Raw genomic sequence first — 24,403 nt, 5'->3', positions numbered from 1 at the left:
TACTTAATTATGAAAAGCAAAGAGACAAAACTCAGTACCATAAAAAATCTGATGTGGAAGCCTTCATGACTTTCTTGTACGACCTATTAAATTATACAGATTTTTTGCTACACTTCATTTAAACTCATTTTCTCGAGTTTCGTTAAGCCGTTATCACATCAGCTGTTTGTTGCCGGGACAAAACGTTTGTAGCAACAGTTCTGAGAAACGGCCTTTGGCGAAATAGGGTTACCATCTTCACTTGGCAAACAGGCTGGAAGCCAAACAAGAATCAGTTATCGCTCAGATTGGCGAAAGTGACGTTTCCTTTCAAGTGACATTCGCTTCTTCGTGTTGTTTTGTATCGCTCACACGTTTTTTGTTTTAAACTTTATTGTTAGTAATGGAAGATAATAGAAAGGTGATTGCTATCAAGTTAGTCACTTTGATCTCCACTCTGGCACTTCATGTAACAGATAAACACACTTCTGGTTATAGCAATCAATTACATCAGTAATAGCCAAATTCTGTATACACCTAAGAATAGTTTAAAAACATGTGCTGGATAAGTCTATTTATCACACATCGCTTATGTGTATTTTCTGTTGTCTGCATTTCAATGAAAATTTGATGGCTCACTGGAAAATTTGTGACCTGGTGAAAGCATTTTCTGACTAACTTTATGGCTCATAATTACTGTTCTGTCCATTCAAATGACAAAAATCTATATGGCTGATATTTACCTCCTCACAGCCAGCAGATACTATTCAGCAAAATGAAGATCAAATAATGCATATGAATACATGAGCAATCAAACATGTGCGAGTTGTTTACTGTCCAATAGAACACTCGGTAATATACCTAAAACACATTAACTATACCAACTCTAGAAATTAGGTGTTCACATCATGAGTTTGTTTTATGGTTTGGTTTATTGAGATTACAGCAAAGCACACTAGGGCTATCTGCCTAAGGGAAGGGATGCCTTCGGGGAGGACTTTCTAAGGGAAACTGGCTCGTATACACGTTACACATGGGGAAAACCACGAAAGCGTCCATGCAGCCAGCCCGTTCGTGGGATTCGAACCTCGGACCGAACTACCAGTGTTCAGCGACTTTACCGCTCGGCCGCTGGTGGGCTCAGTTGGTTTTATGTGATTACCGCAAAGCCTCGAGGGATAACAACAGGAGGGATCCCTTTGTAGAAGATTTTTTAAAACTGGCTCGTATACCACTTACAAATGGGGCAAATTAAGGAAACGTCATGTAGCCAGCCCGTTCGCGGCATTCTAACCTGAGACAGAACTACCAGTGTTCAACGACGCTTCGGCCACTAGTAGGCCCGTGCACTTAATTGGAAAGTGCAATTCATTATGTAAACAGACATGAAGGTGATAATCAGATGTGCACTGTTTTAAGTAATCAAATGTTATAAATGCACAGCTGTTACATTTCTTATTATTTATTAGTCATGTTTTTATTACGTAGATCATACGTATGATATAATTATGAATTTACCCAATAACAAAATGTGTACACTCTTTAGTACTCAAATACTCATCAATTATTTTTCAACTGATTATTATATACCCATAATAATTTGCAAAGAACTGATAACTATAGTTGCTGCCAATTACATAATCGTTATCTGAATTAAAAGTAACTTCAAATAAACTTCTTGGCGATGTTCATTTTTGTATTCATACATACATATATATATATACACATAAGTCATATATTTACATACAGATAGAGAGGTGCAATGTTTTAAAAGTTGTTAATATATATTTATTAGTATTAATGTAATGAATAAGATTTATATTAATGAATGTATATACAAATGTTTTTCATCATGCATAATAATAAATCCATAAATTTTCAATGTTTCAATATGTAGCATTTACAATAAAAGTATAGTTTCTAATGTATTTATAATTCAAAAAGTATTTCATTAATAACATGAAAATAATAGACAAATTTAACGAGTATTCTCATTATTACATAAGCTATGCTTTTCTTTTTTATGCATCTTTTATGCTGTTTAAAATGTGTCACTGATTATGCAGTTCCGCGCATATACAAACGGATTTTAAAAAATTATTCAAATTTAAGAAATAAAATTCTATTATATAACAGTGTTATAATACACGATCAGCACGAAATACGACAAATTTGGCGAACTTTTGGCTACGAACAATTTGTAAACAAATCCGAAATGCAAGAACGTCGTAAAATACTGTCAACTCTGAAATTTCCACGATTATATATTTAATGAATATATACACATTTAAAAAATGACTCAGGCAGTTGCATTACAACAAAACAGCAATAATTAATTCGGCCTCTATTTCCACCGTCCATCACTTCACAGTGAGAGCCATCGCCATATTGAAAGTTACCCTTGATCCTTCAGAAGCTGACCTTTCGTCTGATTGGTTGAACGTTCGAGGAACACGTCTCCAGCCGGAACATTTTGGGAAAAGTTTTAAAATGTTGCTCGTAGCCGGGACAGGTTCCTCCTAGTTAGACGAAACATTTCTCGGAAGCCTGCCGCTTAAAGCCGTACTACTAGAATCTCGTTTCTCGGAATTGTCCCGGGTAAGCGCGCGCGTCTATAGATGTGATAACAGCATTAGAGATAGACTTCTCATTCAATCAGTTCATTTCTCACTTCGCGGCAAAGCAAAAACGCATGAAAAGTTAAAAAACACCATTAAAAATTGTAAAATACAGAAAAACCTAAATCACCAAATACAATTAAAAACAGTAAAAAAAAAAAAAAATGCAATTAAATTTAGGCTTTCTACGCAAAAACAAGCAATTCAGCCAGCGGGCAGGAAGCCAAAATTTTTTATGTAAAATTGTCAACTTTTGTTCCCATTGTGCCAAAAGACACTGAAGTTGGTGCACCAACCGACTTAATTCACCGTTCTCTTAAGAGTTTCAAGTGTAAACAAATGGCGGCCATGTTAGGCCTAGTGTCACCTTAAACTTTTAAATTGTTGATAATTCTACATGTATTTCCTGCAGATGAAGTTAAGACATAAAAACCTTAAACCGAACATAAGTGGCCGATTGCAATGAAAAAAGGGATGACCACAATTGAATGTTGCAGCAGTCCCACATACATAATTTCAACGTTCTACGGCTAAATCTTTTTGAGTTATGAGAGATACATACATACATATAAAATCCCTTCTGAATCCCCTTTACAATCCGTTTTGGGGAAAAGAGTCCTTTATTCTGTCCATACCCACAGATGTCACACAAAAAAATAAGTCTACATGGATTCGAGAGCAGCCAAAGTGGATATTTTCGTTGAAATAAGATACTCGAAATTTTCTGATATTACAATACTTCCTTTACTCCTGATAGGAAAGTAAAATTTCATATACAGTACAAAGTCTTTAATCCGGACTCGTCGGGACTTCGGTGATTCCGGATTAGGGGTTTTTCCGGATTATAGATCATCAGTTTAAATCTGATAAGATGGCATGCAGAAATAATAAAATTTAAAATATGAAACCGTAATTTATGAAATAAAGAGCAATTATGATCTAAAGGGTATCAAAATTTACAAAACAAAAGCTTAATATTTATTTGTTTACTTTATTAAACATTTCTTTTCAATGTAAATTGCTTAAGTTGCTTCGTTTTATATGCTAATACTTTCTCTTTAATTCTATAAACAGACATAATTTCTTGTTCAGTTACAAAGTTCCGCTGTTCAAGTCCTGTAATTGCTGTGCCGAGAATACCGACTAACTTGTCAATCGAAATTTTTTCGTTTTCAATAACCTCTCTGTCACTTTCTTCACTATAGGAAGTGGTATTTTCTGGATCTAGAACCATACTATAGATTTCACCATCCGTTAATTGATTGATGAATGAAAATTAAATACCTTGCAAAGGTTGGTTTAATTCAATCTTTGATGGCAAGTATTATACAAAATATTCTAAAATAGATGAAATAAAAACTAATTCAAAATTAAAGTACTGATCGATTCTGTTACTAATTCTGTTAAGTATTGCTCAGTAAGTATGTTATTTATTGAAAAAATACCAAATTTAATTGAAAAGGTTCTTTAAAAAATCGCAGCATTTTTCATGGAAAGTTACGTTTTATTTCGATAAAGATGTTTCTTTGAATTCTTGCTCGACTTCTATACTCTACCTCTCTGGCTTTCGAATTGATATATCTCTCGGAATACTTGGAGGTACAGTGTCTTCTTCAAACATATCCAACCACATGAGAAGTTGCCCCTGTTAATAAATAATTTTAGGAAGAAATTTGTAGCATAACAAAATTAATTGCTGAATGGGAAAGAACATTCTGAAACTAACTTTTAATGAGAATGATTCTCTATATAAGAAAAAAGAAGCCGAGTAATTACAAACTAAATAGCTAATACTGCTCTTTATAAAATGCAGCACATTCAAACATAATGAATCGTAGATGACTAGTCGCTTGGTGTATTAAAATTATGACAAACAAGAGAGATTTACTGCCTCTGAGAATTTTCTAGAGGTTCACATAAATATTGCACATGGGAAATTGCAGAAATTCATGTAATCAGCTTGACCGTCGGAAACAACAAGAAGAAGAATTATCGGTGACTAGTGGTCTAATCTATTAATCGGTCAATAGTGGATGTAAATAAAGAGATTATTACTCATTAAGAAATACGGAAGCACAGTGTCCTTTGCAGAGCGTTCTTTCCCGAAAGAAATGAGTTGATCTCAGTCTCTAAATTTTCCTTCATTAGCGATATGCAATATTTAAAAAAATCTTCAGTGAAAGATTTTAATAAATTCTTTTAATTTATTTAGTTTTAAGTTACCAAATATTAACTTCGTTAAAGTTAAGGTTGGTTGATTAACTGATTGAGGCAAAGCGCACATGGACTGTCTACCAAAGGGCAAAAGATGCCTTTCTGGGAGAATGTTAAGGAAAAGTGGCTTGCAGTCACGTTTACATATGAGAAAACCACGAAAACACGAATGGTAGACAGCTGGTTCACCGGAATTCGAACCTAGTAGAAGTACTAGTATTCAGCTGCGCTATTTTCTTGGCCACTTGTGAGCGTAATTAAATGTTCAATTACTTAATATTTTTTGAGGGGGAGGGAGATTGAAAAACCACTTTAAATGGGTGTCTATTAGTATATTTTTTTGATTTATTGAGTTGTAGCTTTATGATATTATATTCAAAGTGGTTTCTTAAATTCTCCACTTCTCAGCACTCTGCGTGATACATGTCTGCCCTATAAATGATCTGTGTATTTAGATCGCAAATAATATAATTTGGGAAGCCTTTTGCTGGTGATAGACTCAGAAGCTGCCGCCTTTATATCGTTTTCTATTAATTATTTTAATGAAACATTTATTTTTATTTATTTATTTATTTTTGTATTTATCCTGTCACTCTGAAAGTTGCTTTACTATTTTTAAATTTTAATTATTTTTCTTTTTTGTTTAAAAAATGCATTATCTCTCTAATTACTCGACTAACAATATTAAAGAAAATTTCATTACCATTCAGTCATTCTTGATATGTCTTCTTTCAGTGTCAATACGTTTATTATTCCTATATGAAGTTAATTGGTGTAATAATACTTATCAGTAATAAATATTTGATAAAAATTTTATTTAATTTCTTTATTTACAATTTCGTGTAGATTTAACATTTTTTAACTTTATTTAAAATTCTTAATAACTCACATTCTGGACTTCATATAATGTGCACAATTAGATAAATGCTCAATAACACACACTGCATATCAAATGAAATTTTATCGAATAAAGTAAAAGGTGTCATGGTTTTTATGCGGAAATTTGTCTCGCTTATTTAAGCAGATTTTTTGCACAGAAAATAAACCCATGCAGAAAGGGAAATATATGCGGTCTGTTACTACGATAAAGAAAGAAGAATTTTTTATTTTAAAACAATCGTCAACGTCATTCACAAAAATAAATAGCACTGCTGAATTGGCAAGAATTCCTTTACTAGTTTTATTTTGGATAATTTTCACCCTATCCTTTGAAATCATGAAAGCATTCTTATTCTTTAATATCTACATATTTCGGAATTTCTGGGAAACGTTGAATGTTAATACATATTTATCATTCATTGTAATGATGGAATCAAAAAATTTAGACTGTTAAAGAAGAAACTTGACATAATAATTCTCTGATGGAACACATCATTTTATCTACATATAGAATAAGTGTAGGTAACATGAGTACATACAGTACAAACACAGCAGCAATATGTATTCCAATGGTTCATTTGTTATGGTCTCCTGAACGTTCATAGCTTAAATTATCATATAATTTTGAACAAAAGTAGCTGCAATGCTTTGTCGAAGATCAGGCGATGTTTTTAGAAGAACTCTTAATAGATTTTACTCAGTGTCATATGAACTGTGATGTTTAACCGATGGCTCACTGGCAGCAAGCCGCCGAGTGCGAAATTAACAAAATTTATTATCATAACCTATACATTTCTGAATGTGCATGTCTTTTAATGCCTTCAATTATCAAAAAACTATCTCTAGGAATTAAATATCAACAAAATCGACGATATCCGACTTTGATGACAGGTGAGAATTTATGAAGCCCACCACACTTGAACTTTTGAGAATATCTAATCTAGAAACATAGTGCGCGATTCCTGTGTTTTAAAAATTAATTAATAATTTAAAGAAGGTTGTGTTTGGTACGCGGGGCCGTAGCCTAATGTGGCTCCGTTAATCAGCTGCTGTTTAGTTATTTTGCACGAAGGTCCACAGCGCGTCTGCCTTAACTAGCATTACGTGTTTAGCTCGTAAATATTTTTCTTGAAAAGTCTGTTTCCGATGATACTCTTGCATTTTTTTTCGTAAGCTTGCTTACCTTTGGTCTCCGTGTTGTTCTACTTGCAAGACTGCTTACAAAAAAAATTTGAAATTACTAACACAAGAATCTTGAAATAACTGCTGTTTATCATTTCAAGAAAAGTTTTTAAATATTGATTAAACATAATATACTGTGCGGCTCAAAAGCCAAAGACATTATTGAATTGGCTCTTGAGTGTACACAAATTGGCCACCACTAACAAAGAAATGTAAGTAAATACTTTCCTTGAAAAATTAAAAAGTATGTAAGAAAGAATTCTAATGCACGAAATAAGAAATTTCTGTAAAAGATACGCATTTTGTAAACACAGGGAAAGAAAAATAGATATTCGCAGTCATTTTGTAGCTTGTGTGGTTGTTACAAGAAAAAAATGATAAAGAGCGTCTTTAAAATAAATATTTTGATTTAAGAATATAAAAGTTTCGTGAACATAAAAGGTATTATTAATGTATAAATTAAACTATTCAAAATTCCAAAATTTTTAACTAATTTTTTTAAAATTCATTTAATGATTTTTAATTTTGTTACTTTAAAAAATATTCGATTTTTAATTTTGTTTTTATTTTTCAATAGCTTGTAATAAAATTTAAATGTAATGAAACTTGGTAAAATGTACTGAACTTGTGAAAATATGCAATTTTTTGAAAACCTCGGGAATGAAAATTTAATGGTGAATGAAAACATATTAAAAAAAATTACGAATCAGAATAGACCTTTCATTTCAAATTCAAGGTTAGATTATTTGACTACGGCAAAGCCCATGAGAGCTGTCTACCTGTTCAAACTAAAGGAATTGTAATGAAATAACAGAACGGGAATACAGTTACTCTTGTAGAAACCAAATGTTGGCTGGCTCAGCGATTTGAAGCGACCGGATGGAAATAATAGCAGAAATAAAATTAAAAAACAAGCAGCACCTGCGGTTCACCGGGTTTTGAAGGGTGGTACAGAGTTCTGGTTTCCACGTGTTCTGGTGTCAAGGAGTACTTTCCAGGTGAGATGTCTTGCCATTTGTGCAAAAGCAGCAAAGCCATGTTCTCCACTGTTGACTCGTCATCTGGAACAAGGAAAACATGCTAAAAAAAGTAATAAGTAACCGAAATAAATTAATTATGTGGTTCAAGGTCACCCTACAATGAATTAGATGTCATTTTCAGGACTTAGTGTGGATAGAAATAACAAAAAAAAATCTGAAGCACTGGCGTACAGAGCTTAAAAGCTATACGGAGGTACAGCAAAAGATCTCATTCATGCGGATCCAGACAATTAATTATATCCTCTGTCCGATATTCACACGGTTCTTAATTGCGGAAACCATGCCAGGATAAAAGAGTTAATTAAATATTTCCAATCAGAGATGTGGTCATTCAAAAATGCTCAGGCCTGTGCAAATTATTGGAATGTAAATAACTTTCATACGTAATCCATTATATAGAATATTTATTTCAAAAGTGCAGCAAGATAAAATTATTGTCCATTCTTCTTTCTGAGAAGATATTTAAAAATTTTCGTTTCACTCCGTTCAAAAATGTACTGATTACTATTTATCACACTTCTCTAAATTTAAATTTATATATATTCATAAGGACATTATTTCTCAAAGACCAAATCAAATAAAATGTTATCCTCGGTCGTAAAATGAAATTACCATAACAATTGACTATTATTTTAATATATTTATAGCCACTCAAATAACATAATCAACATTTATAAATACTGAATTCTTCAATTATTAAATTTTAGTTATTTAAATTTCAATTTCGCTTGAATAAAACTATGTTTTATTGCAGTTTCGTTAATAAACAAGATTAAAAAACAAATTATATTGTTAATCTTAAAATATGTTTATCTATTATTAAAATTACATAATATATAAAATTTAAATTTTGTGTTTAGTTTCGTTAATACGTATATGGAAGTGCTTTAAAAATATTCGATTTTCACGGCAATTAAAAGGTATTTAAAATTAGGCTAAAAAGAAATCTTAGTTTGAAAGAAAAAATAATTTTCAATAAAGTAATAATTGCGTTTTATTCTTATATTATTCGAATGCGCTAGCATTTTTACTTCCTTGTATGAAGTAAAGGAATTATTGGAATCTCGAAAAATTTCATGTGTCATATCTCAACGAAAATATCCCTTTTGAGTATTCTCGAATTCATTTGGATGATGTTTCTGCATTATATCTGTACGTATGAACAGAATAAAGGACTATTTTTTCCAAAACGGATTGTAAAATGGAATTGAAATGGTTTCAGAAGATATTTTTTCGTGGTGTCTGTACGTACGTATGTATGTATTTCGCATAATTCGAAAATGGTTAGCCGTAGAACGTTTAAATTTTGTATTTAGGACTGCTATAACATCTAGTTGTGCACCTCCCTTTTTGGTTGCAATCGGCCGAACTAACATGTACCCACTGTATATGTTCTCCCTCTTATCCGACTCCGTGAGCTCTTTTTTATTTTTACATGTTAGTAAATTGTGTCTTTTTGCTTTAAAAATGATTGAATTATGTTGTTCTTATGTTCTGGTTAAGATTTTTATGCCTTTAGGTAATCTGCATGCAGCAGTTGTAAAATTACCAACAACCTAAAAGTTTAAATGTCGCTAGGTATAATGAAGCCGCATTTGTTTACATTTTGAAACTCTCAGTAGAATGGTGAATTAAGTAGCAGTTGGTGGTGCACCAACTTCACTGTCCTTTTGCCCAGACGGAAAAAATTTTAACTATCAGTTTTGTGCACCGAAAAGGCGTCTTTATACCCGTTTGTCGAATTCCCCCCCCTTCCAGAATTTTTACTTCAAAAATTTTCTTCAGCTGTTTTGAACTGTATTTGGTGTTTTACGTCTTTCTGTATTTTACAATTTTTAATGAAGATGTTTTGAGATTTCACGCATTTTTGCCTTGCCACGAAATAAGAATTGAACTGATTGAATGAGAAATATATCTCTTAAGAAATTCGAGGAACTAAGTTTAAATGAAGTGCAGCAAAAACGTGTGTAATTTAATAGGCCGCATAAGGAAGTCATGTGGCGTCCACATCAGATTTTTTAAATAAAATTTAACACACCTAGTTAAAATATTTTTAAATTCTGTCCAAAGTTTTCAGAGAAATCATGCTGTCAAGTAGGAAGATAAATTTTTGAGAAATCTTAACTTAAAGATGCAGTTATCACCACATCATGTAAATGCTCATCAGTTTCTTAATACTAATAAAGAAAGATAAATATACATTTACTAGTTAAAAGTTGCAAGTATGCGTAGTTGTATACAAAAACCAATATTGCACACGAAGTCGTCATTATTTTACAACGAAAAATGACGATTTGAAATTTTCTTACGATTTTAAATTTAATTATAGTTCATAAAGTTCTCATGTCAGAAAAATATAAATATAGTGTTTATACAGTTCGCGACACTTTATAAAATTCTAATCAAGCAGTTCAGAGAAATCATGCATGCAAGTAAGAAATACACATTTTTATCAAATTTTAACTGAAAAAAAGTTACTCTGGAATCTTGTATGCGCAATATTTTCTTAAAATTAATATATAGAGAGATAGATATCTCAATAAGTTAACTTTTCTATTATGTGTAATTTTATGTTTATATAAAACTGTATACAAATCCATTTTATGTGTAATTCAGGGGATTTAAAATAAGTAATTTGATGAAATGGAAATGTAAAGAAATTATCAACCCTATTGCAAAAAGCTTAGAATTATTTTTTACCATAAATGCGAATTTTTTAGAGCGAGTTTTTACATCAATTTAAGATGCTTACAAAAAAAACCCAATTTTAACATAAAAATATAAAAAAATACGATATTTGAAAAATTTTCTTAAGGTACTCAACTTTAGTTTTCGATCAGACAATAATTTCATCACACATTCAAAATAACCAATCCGTACACGTTCCATATAAGACTTAATTAGTTAACTTAATCAGTTAATTAAGACTTGAAAATCATATATCAATAACTGACTGGTTGTTAACTAATTAAGGCAAAGTCCGCGAGGGCTGTCCCTTAACGGATGGGATGTTTTCATGGTGGCCTTTGTAAGAGAAACTAGCATCCGGATCTGAATGGGGATTGGAATGCCAATGATAAGCAGTTTAATAAAATTTGATTATTGCTATGATTAAATTAGGATGGACGTTTCGAGGAAAAAGTTTTCATTGGAAAATGTTTCATGTTTTACAACAGAAGGAAAATGATTTAAAAATCACAGCATGTTAGGTTTGTGTTATAGACAGGTGATTTATTTTATCCCTTATAGAAAATGGCCCATATTACTAAAAACGTAAACTATGGAAAAATAAAATCAAAGTTTTTTCTTAAATGTTTGAAATGCTAAAATTTCCACTTAGAAATTTATTAGAAAAAGCACTATGATCGTCCGAAGAAATATATGTGTATTTAAAAAAAGAGCGAGTCCTGGTGTACATTTTAAGCATAACAATTATATTAATACTTTATACATTCATATTTTAGTATATTTTAAAATAATTATTTGTAGGTGTATAAATTTCTTTATGGAAACATACCTCCAGGTTTATTATCGAAATCATATATAACATTTCCGATACGGATATAGTGTTCCGTGATATGTGGACCGTCCAATTGGTTTCCTTGGCACAACTTTGTCAAGATTTGTGTTGGGGTCAAAGCGTCTCTCCAGGAATTTGGTCCAGTTCTGCAAAACAAAAGGACACTTTAAGGATTCTAAGATTACACTGAGTATTATTATTTAAAGTATTTAAATGATAATTAATATATATTAATGTACATCATTTCATTTTCATAACACGGCTCTATACCATTCAGATTATTCATTTTTAAGCACTATAATTTGAAAAAATAAATATGCGTTATGATCATATATTTTGAGAATATGAATTCATTCGGTGTGAAAAGTCAAGAATGCACGATTGTTGGCCCGTTGAAATAAACAATTTTTGTCCACTGTTTATAGCGAAACGCCAGAAAATGCCAAAACGGAATTAATTGGCTTTCTGGGATAATGCCCTTTGGGCTAAAAATCGCATCCTCTCTTTCGAAGAAACATATTTTCTCGATTTCTAACAATCCATTTTAAGGAACGTTCACTCAGGAGTAACGATTACTTGTTCATACGAGTACATAATACACTCATGAAGAGAAAAGATATTAAAAAAGCAATGAAAAATTATTGTGTAGCTATACTATATAATTTTTCCACGAACCTGTTTGTGCCTTTCTTTGTTATAAGTGCCTAATTATACGTGGTTTTAGGTCATAGAAAACGTTCTTCTTTTAAGGTATACTTCTCTTAAGGTAATATTTAAAGAAACAATCGCGAGGATAGAAACTCCACTTAGCTAATGGTGCATCCATTCGAAAATTGATAATTTTTTCTGTATAACCCTAGATCAAGCATGTACGTTTCAAGTAAATGCGCTACGCGGCGTATTTCATCTTTAAATATGTCAAAGAGTAAACACATTTGGTTGAAATTTTATTTCGATTATAATTATCCTTTTTTATTACTACTTCCAAATCATTATATTCAAATAATTAACTATATATTAATCTTGAAAAATATATTTCTCATTTCTAATTTGTAACAGTTACATATAATTTATTTACAGCTCCACTAACATCCGAGTAGTTAAGATAGTTAAACTATATTAATAGTTTGAACCCAAGCAAATGGGCTGACTGCGAAGTTGGTTTTCCCCATGCGTAATGCGAATACAAGTCAGATGCTCTTTGACAGTTCTCCACGAATTCATCCCTCCGCTTAGGCAGACAGAACTAGTGTGCTTCGCCATTTTCAAATACCAAGGTTGTTCACATATTTTTAGAACGATTTAAATAAAGAATTGGAAATAAAGATTTCTGGCAGGAACTTATTATTTGAAATTAGAAATAGCGTCAGCTACTTTTAAATTTACTATTCTTTCAAAATGTCGCATGTAAACAAGCTGTGGACTGAAGGATATAAGTTTGCTCTTTCCGAAGACAAATATTCCTATTCCATAATTCAAAAACGTTGTGAAATGTATGATATTAAAATTTCGAAGTGCGAAATAAATATTATTATTAATCAGAAAAGGAAAACCTGCCAATCAGTGCTTCTGCATGGAAAGAAGTATCCAAACGAATGATCGAAATATACTGTTTCTAATGCTTCTAAAGTTAAATCATTGGAAACAAGAGGAAGTCACCCGAAGTAGAAATCAATTATTAAATTGATCAAATTTAAATTTCCTAAATGCTTTTGGAGAAACGAATAGTTGAAAAAAAATGCTCTTTTTTGCATCAAATGACATTAAGTCTAGTAAAAGAATCCTTTATTCTAAATACATGTGCAACAACGATAAATAAAATAATAAACCGAGATTTACAACTTAAAAAGGCTAAAGAACATGATGCTTGTTCATGATGCTTGAACATGATCATGTTTCGTCAAGGCATGTGGCTCATCGCGGAACAGGTTGTAGAAATTATATGAAATGAAAATTATTTAGCGGAAGATAGATGGAAATATATTGTGATCCTTGATAAATCATGGATTCAACAAAACCAAAATCAGCAAAAACTTTTAAATGAGACAGCAAAGAAAGATCTATTTATTATCGAAAACCCAGAGATAAAAAAATTTACAAATCTGGTTGACCTTTGATGAAGCATGAGTTTACCTAATTGACTGCAACAAAAATTAGGCTGTTTATTATAGGAAACAAATAGAAAAGAATGTGTGTGTGTGATTATGGCAAAGCCTCGAGGGCTATCTGCCTAAGAGGAGGGATGCCTTCGTGGAGGACTTTCTAAGGAAAACTGGCTCGTATACACGTTACACATGGGGAAAACCACGAAAAACGCCCATGCAGCCAGCCCGTTCGCGGGATTCGAACCTCGGACCGAACTACCAGTGTTCAGCGACTTTACCGCTCGGCCACTGGTGGGCCTAACAAATAGAAAAAGTTTACAAACCTAATTCTGTCAGCGCAAAGAAAGTTTCAGTAAGGTGTTTATGATCGTTCGCAGGATTCTCTTATAATAGGAAATTAATAAATAAGAAGCGTGAAAAAAATGCTAAAATCAACTATCGACAGAAAATTTTATGTCTGATATTTACAGGAGGAATTCCATTTCTTTATCTCAGCCACTTTCAAAAAGTGAAACTACATCAAGTCAGAGCAATAAATCATACTTCGAAAAGTACCATTACGAATTCTCCGAAAAAATGAAGACTGATACAGGTATTATATATATCTTTTAAGTGTATTCTTGTGAAGTTCCCTGACTTTTCGTCTATGAACTATGGGTCTCTAGTCTCTTGAAAAGAGTTCTTTCTAATTGCAAACGCACCACAATTGATGAACTCTGGAACGTAATGGAAGAGGACTGGAAATCAATAGCCCTGGAAATTTTGCAAAAAGCCATGGAAATCACGATACAGTACAGAACAAAGCTTTCAGATCAAACATATAAAAATATTCTTTACATTTTTAAATATTATTCAAAGGCCCAGAAATCGTTCTAAAAATGTGTAAACAGCGTCTGTAAATTACCCTAACGTGCATATTCTTTATTCCTAGTGTGGAGCTTTAAAAGGTCTAATTCTGCCTATTTCTAAAAACATGCCAACACATGTATCTGCACTGTATAAGTTACTGCAAGGTATCGTGGTGTCAATAAATAAACAAACAAAATAAAAACAATTGATCATTATTGAACATTATTCAAACATGTAACACAATACGTAATTCAAATATGTTCTAAGTCAAATTTAAATTTCCTAAATGCTTTTGGAGAAACGAATAGTTGAAAAAAAAATGCTCTTTTTTGCATCAAATGACATTAAGTCTAGTAAAAAAATCCTTTATTCTCAAGATCTAAAAAATATTTTAACAGAAGCAGGTAGTGGAAGTTTATGACACTGAGTCTTACCCTTTTATTTTTTCAATAAAACTATCCATTCCTTGAACGAGTGGCACTGATATTTGCTTTTCAACTTACATAAATTTGATACCTTAAGAAAAATTCATTTACATTGATAACGACGAATTTCCATAAGCAGTTAAAGAAAATGATACAATTTAAATTACTGCTTAATATCATAGCTCCTGATCTTATGAATTATTAATGTAATAGACGAATTTGCTTCTAGTAAGCGTGCAGGATAGTTTAAATGACCGCTTTTCGTTTCAAGGATTTTTGATTTGAATTTTAAATTTAATTAAAACCTTGCCATTTTTAAGTTAATGAAAATTTTATTCATAAGTTTTGGGTACGAAAAATACATAAACGTGGATTAATATGCACATAATGTTTTTTCAGAGAATGAGCTACTTTTCTTAACCGAGAACAAACATATTAAGTCAAAAGTTACAGGCAAAGAAGCATTTCGTCCTGGCATGATTGATTCTGTAATTTTAGTGCCTTTGTCATATTATTTTTCTTCTAAATGAAATGGTATGTGAATGAGATTTTATTTTGCTTTTCTAATTATTGCCGTTTGCAAGAAGCCATTGATAATGAATGTTTTCTTAGATTCTTTTTAATGCAAAAGTGAAGTTCCCCCCCCCCTTAGAATGGCGATAAGAGGATTTAGCCCATAGTTCTTAATTTCACTCACAATTTATTTTTTAAGATTTCATTTTTAGTTTATTTTTTAAAATATATTTCATACTAATAGATAAAAATAAAATGTTGTCAGCAGTTTTATTACTTAATCATGTAAGCATCACACAAACGAATTCTTTCTAAGTTTGAATTTTAATTACGTAATGGATTTTAATAAGAAAGAGGACATCAAGATATACGGATTCTAGCTTTGTTCCAGCAAGGGGCGTTTAAGTGATTTTACGTGGATACTAGATGAATTTTCTTCAGAAAGTCCTTTAACAAGTCATGCCTCTTTTACCCAACAGTCACCACCTGCTTTGTAATAATGAAATAAATGAGTACAGCCTTTCTCACAGAATAGTTGAGTTGAATTTAAATTAGTAAAGGGATAGATCATGGAACACAAACTGTATAAGCGCGATGAAATTATTGAAAAGGTAGCTTTTTAGATGGTAATTATTCAAATTTAACTTAATCATTAAATGGCAGTCACAAAAATGAGAATTCTAAGGATATTTTGAATTTGTTCGTAATAGTCGAAACCGTAAATGTGTGTGAACGTAGCAGAGTTTAGCTTGATTTACGAAGTTGTTATCATTGAATATCATTAACAAACGGTACAATCATTTTTGGAGAGTGCAAAAAATTTGATATCGTTTTTCTTCTGATATGGATTCGATTATTTGATTGTGGTAGTATAACACTAGGATTATGTACCTAAGATCTGAGCTGCTTGTGGACTTGGACAGCAACCATGTGCTCTATACCTTCGTTGTTATGATCAAATCATTCACCTAGTACGGATTATATTCGATTACTATTATTATTATTATCATCATTTGCTACTGCAAAGCTGGCGGAGATATGTGTATGAAGGAAAAGATGCCTTAATGGAGTACTTCCAAGGGAAACGGGGATGCATTCATATTACACAAGGGTAAAAAATCACATACGTATATTTCTGTGCAGTCAACCATTTGCCGGAATTCGAATGCATATCAAACTACAGTATTCAGCGGTTTTATTCCTTGGCCACTGGTGGACTTTCTGTTATAAAATTTCAAGTATAACAGATGATGAGAAATTGCAGCCCTCACCTAGCCATCTCAATAAGTAATAATAAATTGATTAAATAATAATCCACATTCTAAGTACAAAGGATTTATTGCTATTTTATTTTAAAGCACTTTAAAGTATTTATTCTAATGCTATGTTATTAGCGAATAATACAATAATATTAATTATTTGTTTTGTCTGGTACATGTATCTCGCATTATTTAATTCGAAACGTTTTTGTTGGGAAGTCACCTTCGAGTAATAAGTATATTTAAATTAAAAAAAGGCTATTATTCCCTTTTATTTTAATACATACAACATAATTCCTTTCAACCGGCTGCAACGGGAACACGCAGATTCCATACAAAAAGTTTTTTCCGGATAATTCGATTTATATTTTTAGAATTTACTTGATGATGTTTTGTGATGTCATCAATGGAAAATCCATCGGTAGTGATTTTGATATATCAGCCAAAATAAAGTAAATAATACTGAAAATAATACAGATTATTCAAAATTAAAAATACATAACATGATTTTTATGCTTCAGGAAAGCAAAATTAGTCAATCTTTTATAATTACAATATTTATTATCACACGAGAATAGTGAATTTCCTATAATGATGGCATACAACTTCGAATGTCTACTTATAAAATTGTCGCCATAGTTTTAAAAATTCGCTGTCTATAAAATGAAGCTTCTTAACATCATGCATGGACATAGGCGAAAATATCTTGGGAAATCTTAGAAAAGTTTTCATTTCTTCGTCAGGTTACTTCCATGTTGCGTATAGTCTTCATCGTCAATCACTATTCTCATCATCTTCCTTTTTTAAAAGTACACGTGCAACTGAAGTTATACAAATATCGTTGCTGTCTTGACACAGCGCCAGCATCACAGAGACTTTAAAACTGAGTAATGAATTTTATAGGTTCTATCTGCTGAGAGAGCTGTAGTAATATTCGGCTGCTATGTGACTGAAGTATTTTTTGTCCTGTTGCCTTATTTCCATCGCCAAGTGAGTGATGCTACTGTAGAAGGAGAGAGCTGTTCATCGTAAATAAAGGAATTATTTGTTTACTGAAGAGTCTTTATTTCGAGTCATAACATGAAATTATTACTACAACATGTCCGATTATTTCATTGTCATCTTCAGAAAGTGCAACAGAAATATAATTGGCTACATTAAGATAAGCCTGTACCTCCTTTTTACTAACACTAATCATCTCGAATATGTACGCAAATCCAAGATGTTTAACACGAGCGCCAGACATGTTATAAAAGCAAGAGAATTCTTCACTCGATTCGTCATCTGGGAATATGATCAATAAGTCACCATTTACACCAACAGTACTATTCTTGATATCAACAGTATTTTTTCTTATATTTGTCCAAGAAGAAGACAAAATAAATAAGGTGACTTTCAGTGTGAATTGTATCTGTAAACCGTGGATATTGCTTTCCACAAAGAGATCGGTAGTTCAACTTTATTTTCTGGATATTTCGTTCATTCACTAGTTGAACGGCAGAAGCCCAACACAAATGTTTTCAACATTTAAAGTCTTCAGACTGTTGGTCTATTACATACTTTTTTTTATCTCATAGGCCTAAACTTTGGATTTAAATCTAGGCTTTCAAAAGTGCAGCTATGTTAATACTGCTCGTTAATTAGGTGCCGGTTACAAGGCATTTTAATGTCGTATTATCGATTTTGTTTACAAAACGAGATTCTTTCAGGATCAAAAGGTTGAAGGGGATATGTAGTTTGATATGAAAAACAAGGGTACTACTTGAGTTTCACGGCCCTCGCGATAAACCACCAAATTATGCAAAACACGGTACTTTTATGAATTTGATGAGCCGCTTGATACTGTAATAGTCTTTTATTTTGTAAAACAAATTGAGAATTTTTAATTTATCGTGATTTACCGTTAATTTTTAATTTTGCAATGTGAAAAGTTGTAAACAAAAACAACACATTTGGTTGTAAACAACCAAAATGTGGAAAGATTATAGGGCTTTGTTAAATGGTCAAAAAAATGTAAAGAGATACAGCTTGACATCATCTAGAATCATATTTCTCCGAATTCATTGTGGCGAATTCATTGTTTCTCCGAATTCATTGTGACGAATTGTTTGGGAAAGAAGCTTTTTGATGCCATATTGGAAGCAGTCGTGGAGATATGACAGCCACAAACGATATTCGAGTAGTTTAACCTTGGCGACGATATTCGCGCAGTTTTGTTGAAAATAAAGTAGAATAAAAATAGTGTTTGATAATAAGTTTCAAGTCATTTTATAGTTCATTAACCTAGTTGGGGAGGCATAAAATTAAAAAAAGTGTCACATAGCTGAGATACCATGCGGCCCTTTAACCATCTGTTCTCCGATTCATTTAAAGACAAAACACTCAAACATGATTCCCTTATAAAAAGTTTTCTCATAATCTCTGACCGGAACAGTTCTGCATCAAGAACCTGTTTGAGTCTCTAAGCTTCTCCAAGACCGAAGAAAAGAATGAAAGATTTACTTTTTATGTGTAGTGCAGATACGACTTATACTTAATTACACGTTAAGAAATGATAGAGGATAATTACACAAAAAATAAGCTGATAAGATAGAACAATACAAGAACTGACAGTTAAGTCAATTAGAATCTACGTCATTTAATGATTAATGTACAGAAATATAGATATTTATTATAAAAGTTAGAATTATCTTTATCGAAAAGGGTTTCGTTTTATTAATAATCAGATGCCTGAATTCTGCCTGAAGGATCGCAATACATAGCGTTAGAAATATTGCTTATTAATCGCAAATCTTCATAGTTATCAGTTGAATGTTTAAGTTATTAATAATTGCATTTACTGCAATATTTAAATTATTGAGAAATGCAAATATTACTCTGACAACACAAAATTTGTAGAAAAAATATTGAAATATTTCGGTGTTACATTTCATTCAACTATAGACCAAACGATTATCTGAAGTACGTAACATATGGAATTAGATATGTCTTTTATTCATTATAATAATGGCTACAAAATTTAATAGTACTCAAGTTCATAGTTGTTATAAATTCAAATGTACTTTAAGTTATGTGTTTTAAAAATATTGTTAAAAACAAAATATAGATTTAAATTATTAAGAAGAGCGTTTGCCAAATTCAAATTTTCAATTTGCTACCTTTATTATTAAATTTGAAGAATCTGTATGTATGCATGTACGTGCGCATATATCTATACCCGAATAGTTAAATTATCCTTTTGGAAGCTCGTTATAATTAAAAAACTTAATTAAATTAAACTATAATTAAAAAATCTTCTTTTAATCGAACAGTAAACATTAGATAATTTTTGTGACTCAAATTTGTCCCTCAAAAGAGAAGTTTTAAAAGAATATTAAGTGTAAGGAAAATACGATGCAGATGTAGACTTCTAAGAAAACGATATTTTATAGTTTCAATTTAATGCATTTAAAATTTTTCACATTATTTTTAGAATTAAAAAATGTCTGATCACTTGACATTGTACGTAGTTAAAATATCTAAATACTGATGCAATTTTTTTTTGTTTTCTTTTGGAAAAAGCTTAAAATAAAAAAATTCCAAATTCTGTTTTACTCTATATTCTATTTTACTCTAGGTATATATGCACGTATGTATGTTCCTCACATTGTGGGAAAATGACGGCTATCTACAGAAACCAAATTTTGCACACATATTGTCTTTCTTTCCAACATGTGTACCTTTCGAAACTCGTGTTTTGAATTTTGAATTTGTTTTTATTTATTTAATTTTTGTACGATAAGTTTTGATAGCAGTATCTTGATATTTGGTAAAACATAAGATATTTATGTTTCAAATTTAATCAGAAAACACGGCAATTGGAAAGAAATGCGTTAACGCTGACCAAAGCAAAATATTTTTGTCCTCCACGCACCACTGTTTCCATCTGGCAAAGCATGAAAAACTTAGTTTTCTTTCCGAATCCGAAATGTCGATTATTAAGCGTTTTAAAGTTTTTCATCTCTATTATTATCAGTTACTAGGTGGTCCCGTCAAATTAGATAAGAGGGACTCATTAAAATGATCCTTTGTCCTTTTTAAGTGTGTTAATAATAGGTGTTTTAAGCGGCTGGCCTCTCAAGTGGCTAGAAATTTGAAAGATAAACATATTACCTCAAGTTGAATTGATAACGCATTAGAAATTAGAAATTGGTTAACTTGCCAATATGAATTAAAGTGAATTAAAAATGTTAATATATGTTTCGCGCAGTTTAATAAAAAAATATTAGCACATGTTTCGCGATTGTTAATACGTGTTCACTCAGTCAATTAAAAATGTCAATACATGTTTCGCGCAGCTGGAATACGTATCAAATTGTGTAAATGATAAACGCATAACGATATGTAAATGCCCAAAATCTTTTGGAAAGACTCTGCTAAAAATATTTCAAATATCAAAACGAGAACAAACGTAAATAAAGGTAACAAAAATTATTCAATTTCCTTACTCGCTGAGTTTCTATGAATATAATAGCATAAACTATTAAATATCCTCACCCCCAGATAAATGTTAAAAAACGCAAAATCTTTTAAATTAAACTGAAAATCGTAGAATAAAATTTTAAGAAAACTTTTCAAATATATAACAAATAATAAATTTAGCTTTAAATAATCGGTCGATAAGATTTCCTTTCATTCAAGACCTTATGGCTAGTTTATGTAAAGTAAAAGCTTACGTAAAGTTTGAGGAAAACTGCCTTATGTTCATCAAAACATTGACAATACCCGATGTCGCAAACTGACAGGAATATGTTTTTTTTTTTCTTTTTGAAATTATGCATAATGAAACCTAGTTTCGGCTAAATAAAGAGCTGCAATTCTAGTTTAAACATTATGTAAATTACCTGTTTTTTAACCCTGTGAAATGTCCTAGACGGCTGTATCAGTTTACAGTGTCGTAAACGGAATGAAAATAGTTGACTAGAAACAAGTAAAAAGATTCTTGTAACATTAATAACTAAAAAGAAAAGACAACATTTCCTCTAAATGACAATATGATATTTATGATTATGAGATATGATTACTAGGAAATTCTCTTTATTTTCTTTATAAATTAATCAAACACAGTTTTGAGTTAATTATTTTCTTACTTTGAGTTAATTATTTTTTACTTAGTATACAGATTGTACTATCATTTACTTACTTTTCTTACACTTAGTAAGATTCAGAAAATACTGTGGCTCACAAAAGTTATAAGGTATTTCTCCCACCCTTTTGGCGTACCTTTGTGGTGTAGTGGTCAGCACACTGAGCCGGTATTTCAGAGGTTCGTGGTTCGATTCACGGCGAAGGCGATTGCATATTTTTTAGCTCTCCTGCTTCCAAAAAAAATCCTAATGTCTCTACAAAGTGATCGAAAAGTAAGTATTCGAAAGACCTCAAATGCGTAAAAACGTAATTATAATATTTTTAAGCATGCTTAAAGTTTTTTTTTTTTATAATAAATGCTTTTTTTTTTTCAAAAATTAAATACTGATCTCAGAAATTAATATCTTCTTAAAGTACGAAAATTATGTCACAAAATTATTCGATGCAAATAAAATTAGACTTTAAATAAAATTGCCTGAAATAAATAAAATGTGTTACTTCGCCAAGAATTTCTTAATGTCATGTGCCTTAGGGCTTACTTAAAATGCAGCCGGCAAAATTACACGAATATCTAATAATTCAGGCAATATGTTTATAAGCTGAAGTTGAAAATATATACTTTTATGACGTTATTTTTAAACGAAGCAACAAGCAACATATGAAAAATCCTTACTCGAATTCTTAAATATTCTTTGAATTTGAATTTTGCAACGTTTGGTTATGATTTCTTCAAGAAAGCATATGCAATTAGAAAATAAAAACAAATTGTTCTTAATTTTCAATTAGAGAAACATAATTTATTAGGAAAGTTGTGTAAGCAATTAATTTAAAGAATTTAACAGCTATGCTTCACTGTAAAATACTATTAAAACTGACTGCAGTCTTGAGATATCATTAAAGATACTTGTTAAATTGAATAGAATGTTATTAAGAATAATTAAAATAATTAAAGATTGGGCGTACTCGAACTTAAAACAGACTTTATTGATCAATTAAAATATTTTAAATCAAAACACTAATAAAATAATAATCCGATATGCTGTGTATAACGTCCGGATAGCAAGTTAAAATTTCGACATCGGAGAAAGAACAGAAACTTAAATTTTCTTGAAAATACTTATAATAATTACGAAAAAATCTGAATACTAAGGTAATATAGGCACAAACAGAAATCAATATCAGTAATAAAGATGATTAATTTTTAACACACAGAAAAGGACAAAGACGAATTTTAAAAAAGAAATGACGGAGAAGGAATTTTAATGTAGGGATGAATATCACTCTTTAAAACAGTAATTTGATATTTGTTTATTTTATAATATATTAACACGAACATGTTCATATTTTAAAATAAATTTAGAGATTATTAGCACAAAAATACTTAACCTTCAGATTCCAATCTTATTGCTACAAACACGTGATGTTGGTGTTGTTCAATATGGTATTGTGTAGGAAGGAAATTGGTATTGTGTAGAAAATAATATTTGATTCTTTTGTAATTATCTAAAGTATTGTATATTTTTCGTTAGAGACTTTAAAATGAAAATGCTCATTTCTTTAAATTTAAGAATAAAAAAAAAATTACTATACATAAAACAATTTCAAATCAAATAATTACTTTTCGTAAATGCGTGGAATTCCACAAATAGGACGATGTCTGCTGTAAAACCTGTTTTCCAAATCGATTTTCGTTTCACCGATTAAATCGTCTGAGCCCATCAGATCCCAGTCATACAGCTGAATTTGAAGCACAGAATCAATTGGAAAATTTGCCACGAACTCAAAGCATCTAAAATTAAATATAATAATAACTACTAAAAGAATTCATTAGAATAAAAGCAGCTTTGTTCTTGGATTCATTTAGAAACTTGTTACGATTCTTTATCATTTGGAAGAATGCATATGTAAAAGCAAAAGCGAAGCAAAAATCAAATCAAAACTATAATCTGAATTAGATTTATAGTTCAACTGTTGTTTATTTTTTATTAAACTTAGGCGAGATCCAAGTGTTTTGATAGCTTCGAAATACTTATTTACTTACCATATTCTTTGTTAATAGTTTTGTAATATATCATCAAACAATTTCAAAACGCAGTCCCTACTTTTTTTTAAGAAGTCTGAATATTTCCTAAATTTTCAACATATCGTCACATGATATTCTTACAATAATATTTCCTTTCGATTTTTCAGAGTTACTTTGAAAACAAAAGGAAAAAATGAAAGGAAATCTAGGTAGTAACTAAAAATTTCATTTAGTATTTCAAGAAAGCATCAGTTGACAAGTGATGAATCTGTTATTAAAGATGTATTCATTTCAGTAAATTCTAAGTTTATTTAAGATTTTTCAGGAATTTTAGCTACTCTTTTTTAGTAAACAAACTACCTGCATTTAATGAAAAATTAAGTTTTCCTTTGTAGTGACTGTATTTGAGAATCTTGCCACTGAAATTTTGAAATCATCAAGAAAATCTCAAACTCTGATTTTCATGAAACATACTTAGAAAACTCAGGAATTTAAAAGAAATTACTTTTGCTTATGAAACAAATTATGATTCCTTTAAATGCAGAAGTTGTTAAGTTGCTTTTATACATCAGTTTGCTTACATGTGAACTACAACTGTAGAGACATTAAGTTAATTGGAAGCAGGCAAGATGAAAAATGAGCAATCGAACCACGGATCTCTGGAATACCA

The 24,403-nt window shown here is 30.9% G+C and overlaps 1 protein-coding gene across 1 annotated transcript in view; it reads right to left on the bottom strand.

The window, feature by feature from the left end:
* Positions 1-24,403, bottom strand: part of LOC118198707 (otoferlin-like) — a 228,403-nt gene that overhangs the window by 40,977 nt on the left and 163,023 nt on the right. Inside the window, exons 23-25 of the mRNA XM_085819712.1 lie at positions 23,329-23,499; positions 21,467-21,542; positions 7,794-7,846 (exon numbers count right to left, since the gene is read on the bottom strand). Coding sequence (XP_085675838.1) covers positions 7,794-7,846; positions 21,467-21,542; positions 23,329-23,499 — 300 coding nt within the window. The remainder of the gene's footprint in view (positions 1-7,793; positions 7,847-21,466; positions 21,543-23,328; positions 23,500-24,403) is intronic.

This window comes from Stegodyphus dumicola, chromosome 6 (genome assembly GCF_044657685.1).
Source record: "Stegodyphus dumicola isolate Sdum_Otavi_A_Nest chromosome 6, ASM4465768v1".
NCBI lineage: Eukaryota > Metazoa > Arthropoda > Arachnida > Araneae > Eresidae > Stegodyphus > Stegodyphus dumicola.
Note: the sequence above shows the minus strand (reverse complement) of the source record. Positions and strands in the feature narration are given on the sequence as shown.